The sequence below is a fragment of the Micropterus dolomieu genome, linkage group LG07 (genome assembly GCF_021292245.1).
Source record: "Micropterus dolomieu isolate WLL.071019.BEF.003 ecotype Adirondacks linkage group LG07, ASM2129224v1, whole genome shotgun sequence".
Lineage (NCBI taxonomy): Eukaryota > Metazoa > Chordata > Actinopteri > Centrarchiformes > Centrarchidae > Micropterus > Micropterus dolomieu.
Window position 1 is genome coordinate 17,302,955 of NC_060156.1, and position 18,584 is coordinate 17,321,538.

At 36.6% G+C, this 18,584-nt stretch overlaps 2 protein-coding genes across 3 annotated transcripts; one reads left to right on the forward strand and one right to left on the reverse strand.

Annotated features, from left to right (window-relative positions):
• LOC123973821 (T-cell surface glycoprotein CD3 zeta chain-like) lies at nt 1-8,478 on the reverse strand. Of its 2 annotated transcripts, none has more exons than XM_046054147.1 (7): nt 8,266-8,478; nt 3,870-3,964; nt 3,052-3,087; nt 2,592-2,615; nt 2,435-2,494; nt 2,318-2,347; nt 1-1,293 (listed from the first exon to the last, which is right to left on the reverse strand). In XM_046054147.1, exons 1-7 carry the CDS (start codon nt 8,327-8,329, stop codon nt 1,210-1,212), a joined length of 393 nt encoding a protein of 130 aa, XP_045910103.1. In that variant the 5' UTR covers nt 8,330-8,478; the 3' UTR covers nt 1-1,209. The 2 variants fall into 2 exon arrangements, with proteins under 2 accessions (XP_045910103.1, XP_045910102.1); XM_046054146.1 differs by having other exon boundaries at nt 2,592-2,618.
• A 2,157-nt stretch (nt 8,479-10,635) lies between these two features.
• Nucleotides 10,636-17,349, forward strand: lamp1b (lysosomal associated membrane protein 1b). The gene is made up of 6 exons (XM_046054818.1): nt 10,636-11,001; nt 13,725-13,918; nt 14,020-14,148; nt 14,349-14,415; nt 15,233-15,400; nt 15,482-17,349. The coding sequence occupies exons 1-6, from the start codon at nt 10,941-10,943 to the stop codon at nt 15,619-15,621; spliced, it is 759 nt and encodes a 252-aa protein (XP_045910774.1). The 5' UTR covers nt 10,636-10,940; the 3' UTR covers nt 15,622-17,349.
• The last annotated feature ends 1,235 nt before the right edge of the window (nt 17,350-18,584 follow it).

Below are 18,584 nucleotides of genomic sequence, written 5' to 3' on the forward strand. Positions count from 1 at the left end.
TTTTCCAAGTGTTTTGACATGTGCTTTGTCTTTTATTGGGGTTTAGTTACACAATGAAGCCTTCTGGTGGGAGAATACAGCAGCCAAAAGCCATACATTTTTAGCCACACTTTGCTGCCAACATATGGTCTAAATAAGTAAATACGAATGACCTCCTATTCAGCTTCTGCTGTACTTTGTGTTTAGTGTGGATTAGCAAATGTTTGCAGGCTAACCTGCTAAATGAAATGATGAACATAGTAAATATATCTGCTTCACATCTGCATGCTAGCATTGTTAGCATTAGCATGTTAGCAAACATGAGCCTAATTACAGCATTCTGAAGCTGCTAGCATGGCTAGACTGTTTTTATTTTAAAAAAATAATAATTTAGTGAAACAATCAGGCAGAACTAATACACTGGGTGACTTGAAATGATGGGGCAAAACATGCACTGAGTTCATACAGTGTCAAAAAAAGGTAAATGTAGAATATGACTTAAAACTGATTTGAAGACTGGTTGGCCTAGATCACTGGTCCTCAAACTGGGGGGCATAGTGCCACTGCAGGGGGGCATGGATGTTGAGCAGACCTAAATTTGCATGAATGTGATTCGCGTGATGGCATGAACAAAAAAAGGGTGCTCTGATGCAAGGCTATTGTGCTATCTTAATCTTTCCGGGGGTGGGGGTTTCAGTCGCCCCTGTTGTTAATCCACATTAGCTGGAGTCGGGTGACTTTTTTCAGCCTTCTAAAAGGAGGCATGACACAAAAAACTTTGAGAACCACTGGCTTAGACTGTTTTTAGACAAATTGTGGATTATATGTAAATGAAAAAATTTAAGAGTTCAGTATCTATGTGGCTGTAGGAGTGTAGGAACTTGCAGTAGAGATAAATATTTTCATTATTGATTCATTTGTCATTTTCTTTATGATCTGATTAATAAACTGTAAGAACATACTGAAAGCTCATCACGATACTCGAAACACATCAGTTTGATGTCTCCAAATTACTCTTTCTGTCTATTTAGTAGCCTCAAACCCAAAGATATTTAATTTACCATTTGTCAAAATAGAGAAAAGTCCTCATTTTTTAAAAAGCTGGATCCAGAGAGTTGAGTAGTTACTGTTGTCTTTTGATCAACTAATCAACATTATTCAGCTAATCATTTCATGATGAGATGTAATTAGCAATGTTGTCTCTTGACACAAGAGTGACCATGCAGGAAATCAGCGGGGGGACAGAGGTGGAGATGTGGCAGTGAGGACCAAAGATTCATAGGGGTCTTTATCCCGCTCTGAATCCAGAGTCAACTGTAGGGGGGAGAGACAAAGTCTGCATTAGTTAGACCAGCAGCGCTTTATCTTGTGACATCAGGGGGAGAAGAGTCTGCATGTTTTCGTTCACAGTGACCACAGATAAAGCACGTGAGCTACTCAGATCCTGTTAACAGTACAGATGTGTCAAAAGCGGTGCAATTAGTTGATGACAACCTAAACCACAAACAACCACATTCATTATGGCTCCTCTGCTCTTTTCACCCAAAGGTTAATGCTTTATTTGATAAAAGTGTATTACTTTTTTTTGCATCCAATATAAAACACTGCAGTTTGTTTCTGCTCATTGGTTGTGGTATGACAAACAGTAGGCTATACTTAGCCACTGTTTTGTCTGTAATGAAAGCCGGCCTTTAGACCTTTTGGCCTTGATATGTGTTAGATATTTCCAAAATCTAAAGAATCATGTCTAATGTCCCGAAAGTGGGAACATTTTATCAAGCTGTTTAAAGAGTGTTTTGAGTTTAGATGCACAATGATGCTAAGGTTTTTACAGACGTTTGTAAAAATGATCATATTCCGCTAAATAATTAAAGACAAAAACGTGGAGATCACAGCACCAAGCCATAGATTTTAACTTTTGTGAGTTGGTCCTTTGTGACTGACTTTGTGAGCGCACAGAGATTTTGATTTTCAAATATTAAATCTATATAATTCTCCCCATATGTCTCCACATCCCAGTCAAACCATCATGGGTGCGGTCATAGCATACTACCAGTCGGCCCAATATTCACTCTCACTGTCTCTTGATAACACCATTGCAGTCTGTAGCCATACAATATTGAATATTGGATATTCTATCCACCAGGGGCAGAGCTATAGCCACATCTTCAGAAATCCTAAGTGGAACAAAGCATTTTAATATTTATAACTAACAAATATTTTCTTTAAAAAGGGGCTGTTTTATTTACAAGTTTCCTTTTATTTCAATCATATCCTACAATTGTAGGAAGTTTATTTTGCTCAACATTTATAGTTGGAAGTTAGTAGATCAGCTTACCTCAGGTTTAATTTTCTTGCCAGCTTTTTTCTAGAGATAAAACACAACATTGAGATTGACAGTTTATGTGCCAGAACAAGCGAGAACGTAAACGTGAACAGTCTTCAGGTGACTTACCTTTCCTTTTACTGGTTCAAGCATCTGGTAAGGATCTGCATCCTTTGGTCTATCCAGCTCCTAGAGAGGAAACACGAAATTATAAACAAATACCTTCTAGCAGAGCAGCAGAATTAAACATCATCTGGCCATCGAGTGGTGTGAGAGGTCTCTTTACCTGGTAAATGGCTCCATTTTCTGCCTGCTTTGTCAGTGAGAAATGCACAAAAAAGTTAAATAAGCTGGGAATGCACAGGCTCAAGCAGATACACATGCTTAACTAGACAAAATGTATATCAAATACACAGTAAAGTTTAGTGAAATTCATTCTCTGCATTTAACTCATCCCAAGGAGCAGTGGGAAACCACAGCTTGGTCCCTTGGTCAAGGGTACGGACAGGAAAATGAACCTAACATGTTTTTGATAGAGGGGGAAATCCACACAAACACAGGGAGAACATCCAGACTCCACACTGAAAAGGCCTGGTACAGCTGAGGTTTGAATCCAGGACCTTCTTGCCACAGTGCTATCCACTAGGATAGTGCACCATGCTGCCAATATCAGTCAATAATAAATAAAAAGTCAAATATCAATACACTAAGGAGATTATGTGAGGTTGGAAAACACAGAGACTTACAGACACTCCAACAGCCAGAGGGGGGTTGTAGAAATACTACACAGAGAGGAAGAACAAAATATAACATTTTTATTAATCAACATCAAATAACACGTCTGCAACTAAATGAATCTTTAAGTAGTTTAAATAATTCAAAGTAAAACCGATTAATCGTTTAAGTTATTTGTTGTGCAAAAATGTAGAAGTTCAACTTCTTCAGTGTGAGGATTTGTTGCTTTTCTCTACTATATCATTGCAAATTTAATAAATTAGGATTTTGGACTGTTGGTTGGACAAAAGCAACTTGAAGATGACATTTTCTCTGGACTTACAAATTTGAGGTATTTGTACTTGACTTGTGCTTTCTTTTTATGCCGCTTTAAACGTCACTACAATTATTGAAGAAACTAGTTACTTTACAAATTTTTGCACAAAAAGATAAGAGGAGAAAAATATGGTGTTTTGCTATAAATTAAACTATCCACCAGTATACAAGTACAGCTGAAAAAATTAGTTGATTAATCAATTAGTCAATTGACAGAAAATTAATTAATTAATTTTTTCATTCATCATTTTGATCATTTTTTATGCAAAATAATTTCATGATTCCAGATTCACAGATAAGATGATTTTCTGCTTTTCTTTTAAATTATTTAATATTAATTTATTTGTAATAATTTAAAAGTTTGAATTATTTGTTGGATAAAACAAACATTTGGGCTCTGGGTACATGTGACGGCTTTTCTCACTATTTTTATAATCTAGACAAATCAAACAATCAATTGATTAATGGTGACCCTGGTAACCCTGAAGCCTGAACTTCCTGTGCATTGGCTCACCTTTTCTCTGAAGAAGAACACAGTGGCAACGATGCAGTAAATCATCAGGATCCCGTCCAGGAAGTAGCAGATGACTGGGGCAGTGAAGAAAACCTCTGCAGGACAAACAGAGGAGAGAAATATTTAACATCGTATATTAACTCAAGTTCTACTCTTAAGTACATTTACACTAAAAATATTTTGTGGGACCATTCCTCCGCTACATACATTTCAGAGGGAAATGTTCTTTTTAATCCACCGCTTTTATCTGACGGATGTAGATAACGGTTATTTTAGGTCGCAGATTCATATCTAAAAAGATAAGACTTTATTTATCCCCAGCAAGGACATTTACATTTTCCCAGCACAAAAGGCAGCCTGATTAGTAAACTATGAAAAATTAAAATAACTATGAAATAAATTAAATAAATGTCACTGAAACAAAAACTATTTTCATTTTATTTTTACTTTCAATACATATGTTTTAAAGATTTATAAAATATGATGCAGTGCACAAAATCTTCTCAGTGAGCATTTTGAATCCATAATTGAGTCCTTTAAGTCTTATTTTCTTCAAAAAGTGACAAAATCTGAAAGTGCCATAAGAATATTCCAATCTGTAAGTATTTTCTTACTCTTGTTGCCGTTACAGACATTAAATTCTAGTAAATGTTTAAACAGTATGATTCAAATGAACTAATAATATCATTTTCAAACTGCTATATTTGTCAGATGAGCAACTAGGGGTTTGTTGTCTTGCTCAGGGACATTGGTGGATGTGTTATAGTGGGGAATTGAACCTGGTTCACACCAAAGGCACGCATCTCATCCACTACTCCATCACCACCAGATCTGAATGCAGGACCTTTACTTAGAATTAAGTATTTCAATAATGTGGTATTACTACTTCTACTTAAGTGAAGAATTTAAATACTTCCTTCCATGAGCATTTGTTTTTTTTTTTTTACTGTTGTGACATTTACACATTTTGTAGACTAAACATTTAATCGATCAGTCAAAAAAACACAATTGTCAGATTAACTGATGAAACTGATTGTTAATTGCAGCCCTGCTTCAAATGACTTACTTTGTCTGTTCAACAGTCAAAAACTTAAAGCTGTTTGATGATGAAGTATGAATAATAATTTGATAATAGAAATATTTCAATGATCTCAATGAACAAAAATTAAAAAAAACTTGTATCTCCAGTTTTTCATTATTGTGCCGATATTTGTGCAAATTTATATGTACAAAAACTAAGTGTGTATTGAGGCAGTTGCTATAACAATATACATGTACATCAAAGTACATGTAAAAATATACAAATGTGTTAAACAGTATGTATTAAATATACAAAATATATTATAATATAATGTGTAATGCTTACATTATGTATAATAATAGAAATACAAAGGAGTATTACATGATACACCATGTTATGTAATATAAAACTCAATACATATTATACATATACATATACATATTAATGTTTTATGATAATACAATGTAATGTAATGTCATGGAATATTTCTTATTTGTTATGACACTATTTTACAGGACGTTTTACTTGGAATTAAGTATTTTAAAGGAGTTTTTCTTATTTGTTATGGTAATATTACTTTAACTTTCTATATGTAAAAGGATTTGAGCACTGCATGTCTGACTTTGGGCTGAAACTGTAGAAGTAGGACAATTGTCATATGACGTACAGGATATCCATTCAGCAACATGGGATGGAAAATAGCAAGTGAGACACATGAGAGAATTGAGTTAGACCCCTCAAACAGGAAATAAGAAACTTGAAAAAGTGTCTTCCTGTGACTGCAATGGGCTGCTCTGAGGTTTGAGTTATGCTCGTTTATCTGGTTGTGCGGTTGGAAAAGAAGCCATGTTGTGAGAACGTTGTGAGAATTTATCGAAGCTATAACTTCCTCATCTTGATCATCTAAAGTTGCTTTAGGATGTAAGGTTTCTTCTGAGATTATTTTAATACTTCAAAAAGGCAAATTGTGTAATTACTTTTTGCCAAAGCAACTCTTGAGCTCACCTTTTAGTTTAGTTTCATCTTGTTTTTATTTTACTCTTAGGATACATATGTTAAAAAAAAACACATGGTAACATTTTTATTAAATGAACACCCTGAAGGGAATAGTTTGACATAGTGAGACTTAGATAATGAGATTAATACAATTTTCATGTCAGTAGTTTAAATATGAAGCTAGAGCCAGCAGCCAATTAGCGTAGCTTAGCACAAAGATGAACCCAATCCTTTACTTTTTTAATGGCTGTGCCATATCATAAAATGAAAATATTTTATGTATCTGGTACATTATATAGTACAACTTTGCCCAAAATTCAGCCTAACATTTCCTTTTTTTTCAAACTTTATCTACACTCTAATGTCTGTCAGCTAAATATCTTCAACAACAACAAGCTGCCGGTGAGCTTAGGTTAGCACACAGACTGTAAACAACAACAGCTAAGCCTGGCTCTGTCTAAAGGTAAAAACAACCGGCGTACCAGCACCTGTATAGATTAAATGAATTATGATGTGTTGATTTAGAGTTTTAGAGGTGCTGGTAGGTGGATTTTGTTACCTTTGGACAGCCAGGCTAGCTGTTTCGCCCTGTTTCAAGTCTTTATGCTAAGTTAACCAGCTCCCACCAGTAGCTTCATATTTCACAGGCAGAAATGAGAGTGGTATTAACTTTCTAATCTAACTGACAAGGAACTCACAATGCGCAGTCAAACATTGTTCAAACCCACACATTTTTAATAAAATCTTTACTGGAGACCCTTAAGTTTCCATATTACTAAGTGTGGAATAAGATGATTAAAGCTACTTATAGGTGAAACAAAAGGAGGAAATGGTACGTTAATAGTCTTAGGATGTTATTTCTGTACTTTAATCACTCTCTTCATTGTTAAAGCTAACACTTCACACATTTCCTGATAAACGTTTCATGATTGTTACTAACTCAGCCTGGTAAATATAATAAACACATATTTTTGACATTCCTTCATATAAAGTGAGGTAGAAATTAAGAAATCCTGGCGTTCAAAAGGTCACATGGTTACAAGCATGCAGCAAAGTAATAAAGTATATAATTATGTCCATGGCAGCAACCCACCTTTACATAATATTAATTATAATAATAATAGCTTTATAGCACTTTTCAATACGTGTAACAAAGTATTTTACAACCAATGTAAAACATAAACAAGTTGAACTAGAATAAAAACTTAAAATAAGAATAGGCCTCACACAGTGGTTTACAATAATGAATATAAAGACATATATAAGATAAAGTAGGTTTTACACTGTTTTTTTTCTGCTGTGGAAGTTATGATGTTTTATCTTCTCACATTGCAAGTCACTGTGGAAATCAAACAGTAGAAATTCACCTTTAGTGTTTTCATATGCAGTGTAGTGTCTGGAGGAAGATTATTTATTCATGCATGCTTTCTTGTAATCCCTATCATGATGCATCTGACTGAAATAAAAGACCGGACTTGAAAGTGTTTTTTGATCATTTTATAAAATATTTTTTCACAACCATCCTTAACTACGACATTAAAGAGGCAATCTGGGAAACATCAAATGCACACAAACTTCTGCTCACGCAAAGAAAGAAAGGGAGCACATTGTTGTATACGTTATGTTGACACTGCTTTGAATTATAGACAGCCACATATTGATTCATTTATACCTACAGACCTCTCTTATAAAAGGCAGACTAAGAAGAATAAAATAACTAAAGTGCATCCGCAGTATGTACAATTTAAGAGCAATACACACGATGTCCTTATTGTGTATCAGATTTAAAACATTTAGGACAACATCTTCAGCATAGCTACAGGAAGCTTGTGTATAATTCTTTCTAAATATAGATAACCATAGATACCATAGATAAACATTTTCATAACAGTGAATGAAAAATGTAATTATTCTCTCATATCTTAATTTCCAAACCTTGTAATGAAACCTCAAATAGCTCTACTTTTTCCCGTAAGATAATGCTGTGTGGAAAAAATATCTCCTCTAATCACATCTGTGAACCAGAAACAGAAAATAGAAAGGTGATCCAAATGTATAGGCTACTACTCTCTAAAGATATTACTTACTTACCAAAAAGTGAGTGAACAAGTGATTTAAAATAATTGAAAGTGTTGCACGCAGCATGTTCTGTAAAATATCCGAGCAGAGAACACAGTACACAGCGTGTACGGAAAATAACAAAGATTTCTGTATCAGGGTGTAAACTACATTGGAGTTTAGTTTAAAATGAATTCAGACTCTTAACACCTACTGACTCCTTTCCAATACCAATCATATGTCCTTGGTAACATATACAAACATTTCATCTCTTTTGTCAAACTCAATTAGAAATTAGCTGTTTTTATTTGTGCAACTTACCTTTACAGGAAACAGGCTCCAGGAGCACAAACAGCACAAACACACCTGTCCTCAGTGCGTCCATGACTCTCCCTCCTTGTCTCTCTTTCTGTAGAAAACAGGCTTTCTTTCTTTCTGTCCTGGTTGTTTTTGGTTTCTTCACTCTTATTTTTTTCCACTCACTCTGATCAGAGGAAGTGGCTGAACTGACTACCTGCCAATGGACTGAGATGTTTGAGGAACTTCAAAGCATCATACAACCTTCAGCAGCCACAGTGTGTCTCACTGACTGTGATGTGTTCAACTGCAAAAAAAAACAACCCTGACAAAGTCTGTTCCTCCAGGCTCCATTTAACATCACTGATGAGCTCCTCAGCCTCTAATATTCCTCTGGAATATACAACAAGCTTGTACAGTATGTACAATTAGGTCACCTTTTCTTAAATAGACCACACAGTTACAGGGTGGTAAAATAAACTTCTGCTAGTCAAATATTTCAATCTTAAGTGGGAAATACAAATTGATTGAATAGCCATCTGTATTTTCAGAAACACTTTCTTTGTTTCTTTAACTATCATTATATAATCAATTAATAAATGGTTTATGACATATTATCACACACTATAATTTCATTATAAGACATAAGACACCATTTTCCTCCATAACTTCTTAAAAACATCTATAAACATTTTTAAACATTTACTATCCTTTCAGAATTTCTTTCTGTGTCTGTTGCAAGTATAAGACAACTAATAAAAGCTTTATGAGACATTAATTTGAGTAGCCTTTAACTATAATTTATTATAGACATGTTAAACTGTGTTATCAAGCTTTCATCAACTGTTAATACTTATGGATGCTTCATAAGACAAGTTATAGGTTTGATGGCAAATACAGTAACATATTAATACCCTTATATCTATATGCTTATAACTAGAGCTGAACACTTCATCGAAATATTATCAAAATTGCAACATGGCCAAGTGCAACCTGCAGGAGTTGCAATTATACATGAGGTATTATGGTGCAGTGATGCCGCGGCCTACAAATCATATTCTCCAGATGTGAGGAAATGTGCTTGTTGTTGTGTGTTATATATATTATATATATATTTATATTTATATTGCTTATAAGGAGGAGGATTCTCCTGAAATAATTTGTGATTTGTAATATTGCACATATTGAAAGTGTACTGACTTCAGATGAATTTTGTTCTTTACAACCTAAATCTTTACAGATACATTGCAGGATTCAGTTAAATGCACTGGCAGGGATGAACAAACTTTAAAAATGCAGCCTATGTCACTGACCTGTATCTGAAGGTGTGGCAAACAGGCTAAACCGCGGACTATCGAGCAGACAGTAAATATCTGATCTGATTGTGAGGTACAAAATGTGCACAGTCAACTGTAGAAATGTGAACAGTCCATCGGAAGTCTGCAAGAAAGATTGATCTGACATTTGTAGCTGGTTACAGCCTGTTCAAGTAAGTGCATGTTCAAAAGGGCAAAAGATAGGTTTCCCCTGTGATACCTAAATGTTAGTGTGTGTCTGTGTAGAGGAAGAGGTTACAGACATGAGACCTCTGCATCTTTCCAAAGTCTTGTGTTAGTCTCAAGTTGCACAATCACACTGATCTGTGACACTTAAGGAAATTGTTGAACCAGCAGGCTGGCAGATAAAGGAGGCCAGGTTAAGTTGCACAGAGAGGAGAATTCATTTTGACACTGGTATGTAAAATGTTCAGGGACTTCTGACCTTATGGACCTTTAATTAGACGCCCACATCCAAGCTTCTGGACACTGTTAGCCAAATCAAGTGGATATCATTGTCATGTGAGGGAAAAACTATATGGAACTAACAGATAGATAAACAATGATGTTTGGATTTGAAACATTTCAATTTTATCTCATGTACCTTGCCATAACGTAGAAATTATCTTGTGTTTTATGTAAAATCTTAATCTGCAAAGTAACTGAAAAATACTGTACTACGGTTACCTGGCGAGCAAAACAATAATGTTACAGACTCCAAAGGTCACAGATAACCTGCCTTTAATTAGACTCCTAAATTTAGTGGGGTACATGTGTGAAGTGGGTTAAAATGAGCATACTAAAGTAAAGTATAAGTACCTAAAAATTGTATTTATACAGTACTTGAGTAAATGTACGTTGCACCACTGCATAAGGGCCATGTATGCATAATAACACATCGGATTATCCATCCATGATAAGGACATATCAGTGTAATATTAAGACTATTTAGAAAAAAAAACTGAATTTATCCTTTAATTCTTCTCCAAAGTTAAATTTTGGGTGGCTGCTGTTTACCACGTGACATTCTGGGTGTTTCTTAAACAGCCTCTCTGTCACATGATCCTGATGTCAGTCTGTACAGTGGTGATGAAGTATTAAAAGGCAAGCAAAATTTACCTCACGGCTAGCTTTAAACAGAGATAAAAAGTTAAAACGTGTAGCCAGAAACGTTACAGGATTTTGCTACAAAAAACAGCTCTTTATCACCCCAACAAATCGGCGCGGTTGACTTTTATTTTCTCCAGCTGTTGTAGCTACGCTAACGTTAGCCTATCTAGCACAGCATCCCCGAGCCTAGCTTACTAGCTAACGGTAGCCTGTCTGTTGTTGTGTTGCTGTGATTTCGTCCCGACAAGCGCCGAAGCAAGAAAACGGAAGAACATGACGCAGACCGCCGGTGTCCAGTCTTGGTGCCTGGGGGTAACGTTACAGTTGATTTTAGGTGAGTTTTGATTCCGTTTAATGTGACATTAACTACGATTACCTGGCGATCAAAACAGTAACGTTAAGTTAACTTTACCAACTCCAGAGGTCACAGATAACCTTCCTTTACTAGACTAGTAAAAAGGTAACGTGCAAATATTACAGTACACGCTGTATGTTGCTGTAAGACTTTAAACTACAGGGATATGTAGTCTATTGTTGTGAGTGGTTTGTCAGGCCCACGCGCCTTAGTTAACGTGTTTTCTTGTGTTTGGTTTTTTAACGTTAAATGTTGTTTGGCTCTTATAATGCTGAGTTCACGTCTCTCCGTTATAGTTAGCGTCCTTCTCAGTGCAATTTGTTCAGTCAGTAATGGTGAAAATGTATCTCAGAGGTTAAATCTCCAAGTCTGTGTTGCTTCTTCACTGGTCCAACCAGAAACTAGGGGGAAGATTAACGGTATATTTGAGTCAGCTTCTTTTGATAATCCAAAATCAAAATGGAGGTTTGCTATTATTATTATTGGTGGAAAGTATTTGTGCATAAAGCTCAAGTTATGTACTTAATTACACCAGTAATTGTACTTTACCGGAATAGACCTTGTTAAATAGTAATGAAATTATAATCTGCTCACTCTCCTCCTTCTTAGTTAACGTTAGTTTTGTCACAACATGGGGGTTGAATGGTCTGTTTACATCTTTTGGGTCTTGAGATGATTAATATGAAAGGAAACAAGGTAAAGCTAATTCTGTTTCACAAACCTGGACCCTTTTTGGGCCTGAAATAGTTATTTAAATGTTTTTAAATATATAGATCCTATTCGTACGTCCACATCCTCTTTGTCCTCCAGCAGCAGATGAATGTGGAAAACTAGAGTCCTCCAAAAGAAGTAGCAAGAAGTAAAACTTTTTGGAGAGGGTCTTAAGTTTTATGCCATTTCAAAGGCAGGTATTGTATTTATACTTAAAATTGCAACACAATTTGAAACTTGATTGAATAGTTGATTGACAGAATATCTGCTGGTTTTGTAACTCCTTTAAGAAGGTAAAGTGAATATCTTTTGGGTTATCAGAAGTTGGTTGGACAAGACAAGCAATTTAAAGTAAACATGCACATTAGATGGGGCTCTTGAGAAAATTTTCACAATTTTCTGACGTTTTCTCAACCAAAAGGATTAATTGCAAATACAATTGGCATTAATCTATAATGAAAATAATTGTTAGTTGCAGCTATTTTCTTACTTTCTCCACCACATTTATCTGGCAGCTGTAGTTACTAGTATAAAACCTGGTTGTAAAAATAAATGTGCTGTTAATAACCCTGGCAACTAGCTGCGCCTATAATAGTGTGGCCCACAACAATGAAACATCTCAGAATAGAGGATCACAGGTTTGATTTCCCTTCTCTTAGTGTATTTAGTTGACTGCCATTTTCCCCTGTTATTCAAATTTGAAAATAACATATCTTGTCTCATATTGATAGGAAATGTTTCAATAGTACATAAACAACATTATGTTTTATAAATTAACATTAAGTCATCTAAAAGTCTTGTCTTCAGGTCTCAGTTTTTTCTCAACGTACTTGTTTCTTTATAAATTTCCTGTCATTAACTTTGTCCTAGTCAGTTTTACAGCATAGAGTATTAAGAGTAGGGTACGTATGGTTTTGTATAACGTTGCTCATGGACACAGTGGTATAATATAAGACAGGAGTTCTTTAATTTGTCCATGTGTATTATAGAGGCAATCGCGAACACCTAGATTTTTGTTGAAGATGGATAAGTACACCTAGATAGATTTGAATTACTTTGCTTATTTAGTCAAAAATGTATAACTGAAGCTCCTCAACCCCGCCACCACCACACTACACTACACAGTGTGCGATTCAGTGAACTTTGTAAGGAAGAAGCACCCCATAGTGGTTCAGACCAGTTCACCGACAGAAGGAAACGGTAAACTACTTTAAAAAAAAACAAAACTATCAGTCTTGTGATTTATTTTTTTTTTTCTTCAGATTATAATCAAGCTCTGACAGTTGTATTTTATATTTATTTTTTTTTTATGTTGCTGCATGTCTCAGAAACAGCACATTTTACTCACCTGAATTCAGTGCAGAAGAATGTACACTTTATGGAGATGGAGATTGTCCAGGCAGACAGAAAAAACAGTGGTTCTGCCCTGTTTGTCTTAATTAACAGTTACAGACTGTGATGAAAAGGGGTATCACAAAAAATAGCATTGTGAAAATAGAAGCAGACTTCGTAGAAAATACATTTAGAAATTAAAACTCCTGGATTGCCCCCGAATGCAGGCTGTCGGGAGGAGTTGCACACCTATGAACTAAAAGTGTGATTGGTTGACAGTGGATTGTGCTTGCAGGAGGTTGTTTTAATCCTTAATGAAGTTTCAGTTGGCACGGTCGCACACTCTGTTTGCTACAACCTAATCATAGAGAACTGTTTTACAAGCATATGTCCAACTTGTCCTGTGATCCTCATCAGTTTTTGTCGCATAATCAAGAGTTTTTGTTGGCTCAGAATGAAGGAAAAGACGGCACCACAACTGTATATTACTGAAGTAATAGGAAATATGATTGTGAATTGGGTATTAAATTGCATTCTGTGATATTAAAAGGTCTTAAAGTCTCAAATTGGTGAACCCTGCAGAAACCTTGCGTTTGTGTTCAGTTTTGAACCCCTTGCATCTCTGTAATTCTGCACTCACGACTGAATATCTCCTGCAGCTGTCGTCCTGCACCAAAGTTTTGCTACTGTTGCCCCGCTCACAACGGCCCAAACCACTGCTGCACCGCACAAAGACATCGGCAGACCTGAAAGAGGAAACTACCAGGTCATCAGCAGCAATGGTACCGTCTGTTTACTGGCATCCATGGGTCTCCAGTTCAACATCACCTTCAACTCTCTCTCCCAGAATAAGGTGCTCAATTACAAACACGCAACAGTTATCTGAATAGTGCAAAATAAATATGGACACATTAACGAGTTTGAAATGCTAAATGTTCCGTCGCTTATTTGCAGACTGTGCAGGATGTTGTGAACCTTCAGCCCAATGCGACGAAGTCCTCTGGATCATGTGACTCAGAGAGCGCCTCCCTGCGTATCACAGCAGATGCAGAGAAGACCAACCTCACCCTTTTCTTCACCCTGGTAAGTTACTGCATCTGCCCTTTGTTTTGTTTTTTTAAGATATCACAGCCGTGTGCATAAAACCCCAGTGCCTTTTTCTCTTCTTGCTTTATTTTTTACCTTGTACTGGTAACAACCACTAGATGGCAGCTGGAGTTTGAGGTAAACTCTCCTTCCTGCAGTGTTACTGACTTAAGCGGGCCTTGTTTATTTTTCTCCAGAATACTACATCCAATAAGTACCACCTGAGTGAAGTGTCTCTGTCAGCAGCCTGGCCGGACATGAAAGGTGAGTGCACTGATGTGTTAGGCCTTGTGTAACTATATAACTGACTGTGAGTTGGTGTTCAAATATTTGTAGTCAAATAGTATATATTACAAAGGACCCCCTCATATGTTATACCTAAGAAGATCTGAAATGTCAGAAAAAACAGAAATGCAATCTAATGCCGCAGCCCTGCAATAAATCCTACCATTATGAAATATTTAGTTGCATCATAGTGAAAGGTGTTTCTAACATTTTCCAACATTCAAGCTTTTTAGTGCCTTTATTCAGACAGTAGAGCGATGACTGGAAACAAGGGGGAGAGAGAGATGCAACAGAAGTAAACAACTGAGTAAACCATACATTAATGACGACAGTAAGATGCGAGTTAGATGTTTTTAGAACAGAAATAACTGCAAGAATGCATCCACATCCACAAACTCATTCAGTCAATTAGCTGATCTAAAACTCTTCCCTCCATCTTAGGTTTCTTTCTCCTGTATTCTGTCCACAACACATTTTACAACATTTTGTACTTCTTTTAGTGGGTCATGCCAATTGGCTCGAGTGTAGTCTTGCTATTTCAACTACTCAACAGTTGATCTCTTATTTTAATGGATGCAGTTACTTTTGAGATCATCAGATCTTCAACAAAAAAGTGCATTCTCTTTATGCAAGAAAACCCCTCTGGTGAAATCTTTCTTTAATCTTCCTCCTTCTCTAAAGTGGATCTCCTTTCATTTAAATCTGTTTTCCCTCTTCACATTTTGTCTCAAGTCTCTCTTCCTTTTTTGTTTTACTGAACTCTGGTAATCACTGCCTGTTCTGTCCTCTGCTATAGAGCCCTTCTCAGTCAAGAACCGCAGCCTGGACTACCTGCGGGGCACCCTGGGGTTCTCATACATGTGCCGCGAGGAACAAACTCTGAACGTGGCCAAGGATTTGTCCATCAACACCTTCCAGTTGCAGGTGCAGCCCTTCGGTCTCACCGGAGATCGGTTTGGAGCAGGTAAACGCCTCTGTTCCACTAGTAATGTCATGAACTAAATCGACTGCTTTCTTGCTCTAATTTATTTTTTTACTCTCTCAGCTGAGGAATGCCAGTTGGATGAAGATGACATGTTGATCCCCATCATAGTCGGAGCAGCTTTAGCAGGTCTTGTTCTCATCGTGCTCTTGGCCTACCTCATTGGCAGGAAGAGGAGCCATGCTGGCTACCAGACCATCTGAGGTCACCTGTCGCTGGAGCGCGCTATCCCCACCCCTGAGATTAACCACTGTTTTATGACACTTAACACTCCTCCCTTTCCTCTATTCCTACATCCTTAATAGCCCCATGTGTGTGCAGTTTTTTGCCCTCATCAGTAACACTAGTCATTATCACATTGTGGAAGTTGATATGCTCTTTCTGAACTGACCCACTCTGTCATAACAAAACTACTTTGTTTGGAGATTGAAATGAAATGAGGAAAAACTGGTACCATGTAAAGCAGGGGTGTGGATGTTGATCAAAGGGTCCATGGGAGTCCTCACATTGTGTTGTACTATTTATGATTTCTGTGAAAGGAATTTTGAGGGATTGTAGAATTTGAGGGAATCGCTCCTGTAGCTTTTCTTATTGTTAATCTGCTTTAGGGGGGGACCATTTTAGTGGTCTTGCCTTAAATGAGGTTTGTTAATACAAAGGGAATATTTCTGGCTGTTTAACTTAATCCACTTGAGAGAGTAAAAAAAAAAAATCTGACTGTTGCAACTCTACATGTAAGTCAAGTATGCATGTTTTAGGGAAAACACTAAAAACACAGTAACCTGCTCCTGAAAGTTAGTTAAGATGCATTTAGGAAATGATTTTGCTCACTGTTATTAGTGCTGATATGTCCTCCCGTCTCACATAAAGGTACTCAACACATTTTGAATGGAATCCATAGCTGCAGTGGTCAGCTTTGTAAGAATATTGTATTTGGGCTGAAGTGTTTTTTTTTCTTTTCTTTTTTTTACCACTTTATTTAAAGGAATAACATTTTGGGAAACAGGCATATTTAGGGTTAGATGAGAAGATACCACTCATATTTGCTTAATGGAAAGCTACAGCCAGCAGGCAGTTAGCCTCGTTTAGCACAAAGACAGGAAAGATAACAAAATCTGTCTGCAAGGCTCACTGATCATCATGTTCTGTTTAGTTTGTTTACACAAACACGAAGTGTAAAAACGACACGTGGTTTCACAGGGGGTTATGTGACAAACTATTTCAGTAAAATAAGTGTGTCACATAACCCCCTGTATAACCACAACATATTTATTCTCATATTTACAGTACAGACATGAGTGGTATTGATCTTCTCAACTACCTCTCGGCAAGAATGTGAATTTCCCAAAATATCAAACCATTCCTTTACATCATAGTAGCCACTCTTTTGGATTTTGCTGTTACAATGTGCACAACTGGAGTTGCTTAAACCATTAAAAACTGTACTGTTGGTTTAGGAAGATGGATAATCTCAGGACATCACTGTAAGATCATGATGAGTGTTATAGTTCGCTGGGTGGTTTTGTTTGTTTCTTTTTGTTCCCTGAATATGGGCCCACTTGGGATTTTGTTTGCTGAAGGGAAAGAAGTTGCACTAAAGTCCTGAGAAACGGCCCCATGTAATGATTAAAGTGACCAAAATGCTCTGGTCATTGTTCATCAGTGCCTTCCCAGCTGTAAGATAGATGGGACTGAAGTAAAGCCAATAGCACAGAGGTACTTGCTCACTGACACTGTGTGCTGCCATGTTTGGGACATTTTCTCATTGTCTCACGTAGCCTTCATGTACTGTTAGTACTGTAGATATGCATTTTTGATGTATCTTTTTTCCGCTCTGTGATCTATATAGCCATGTAATGATTTAATAAGGTTTTAATGTATTTGTTTGAACTGTTTTCTAAAGCAGAGGTCAATAAAAGTGAATGAATGAGGCTGTTTCACTTCTTGTTTTACTTTGTGTGCTGTCAAACCTGTTCCTGGATGGTCTTGTTTGTTTGGCTCTTTAGATACCGGTATTTGTGGTACTGGAAATGCATCGTGCTCTCAATAAAAAAATAAAAAAATTTTCATGTCTAAATTACAAAAATGTGTAAAGAATCAGAATAAATTTCCCTTTCTTGAATAGTTAAACAACAGTTTTAGTTTTGAGGTTTGATTAAGTCAGCCATGCAGGCTTTATGTCCTTGAGGTGTGAATGAGTCTTAGAGACTCATAGCCAGCAGGACTCTGAAGTGCAGTGTTTTAATACCTTAAGTTTGATCACATCTGGGCACAGAAACCGTTCATAAAACAAAGCGCAGTACCTGGCTCATATGTATTTGTCTTGTCAAAGAGTTGGTCTGTTTGTAAATGCAGGGTGGGGGAAAGTTGTTCAAAGGCCTTTGACAAATCATGCATCTTACAGGAAGCATGTTCACTGAATTATCTGAATAAAACCAGGAAAAAGGAATATTTTTGGTCCATGTTCCAGATTTGCATGGGCAGGGCAAGAGGGGTGGGTGGTGGGGATTCCCCCTCCCTTTCAGAATAAGAAGGTGATGACTAAAATGACTAAAAACAAGACTCAAGAAAAATGACATGGAGTTTATTTTCCCCTGCTCCTGCAGAATGTCAGAGGGGTTGGAGGCCCCATTGTCTCATCATCTGTCCATCATCTGTCTGTACATGGCTGTAGGCTCTTTGGACTTACAAATAGCTGTATATTGATATTATTTCATATCAGAATATTTAAAGTTGTTTATTTTGCATTTGTTTATTTCACTGAATAACTTAAAAATGTACAGTTTATTGCCAAAATCCAGCACTGGGTTGCACTAACTATAGTAAAGTTAGGGTATGAAGTCGACTCTGGAAGGGTAGTAACTACTAGTTTGATTGTAACTGAATCAGCTATTAAAAGTGGTTGCACCACGATTACTTGGATCAAAACCTAACTAGTTTGGACATAAACTCGTAACTCGGGCAAATGGCCAATCAACAATGAAAGATAGAGTTAACAAATGCAATTGATTTCTGGCTGGCATGAGCCACTTGGCATCGTAGCACATCGTAGGAAGCTAGATCGATATTAAGATCATTAAAAAAATAATGATGTGGGGTAGAAAATTGGTGTTAGTGAGTATAGAATAAGTGAGAATAAGCCATTTGTCTGAACTGCTTTTTTTTG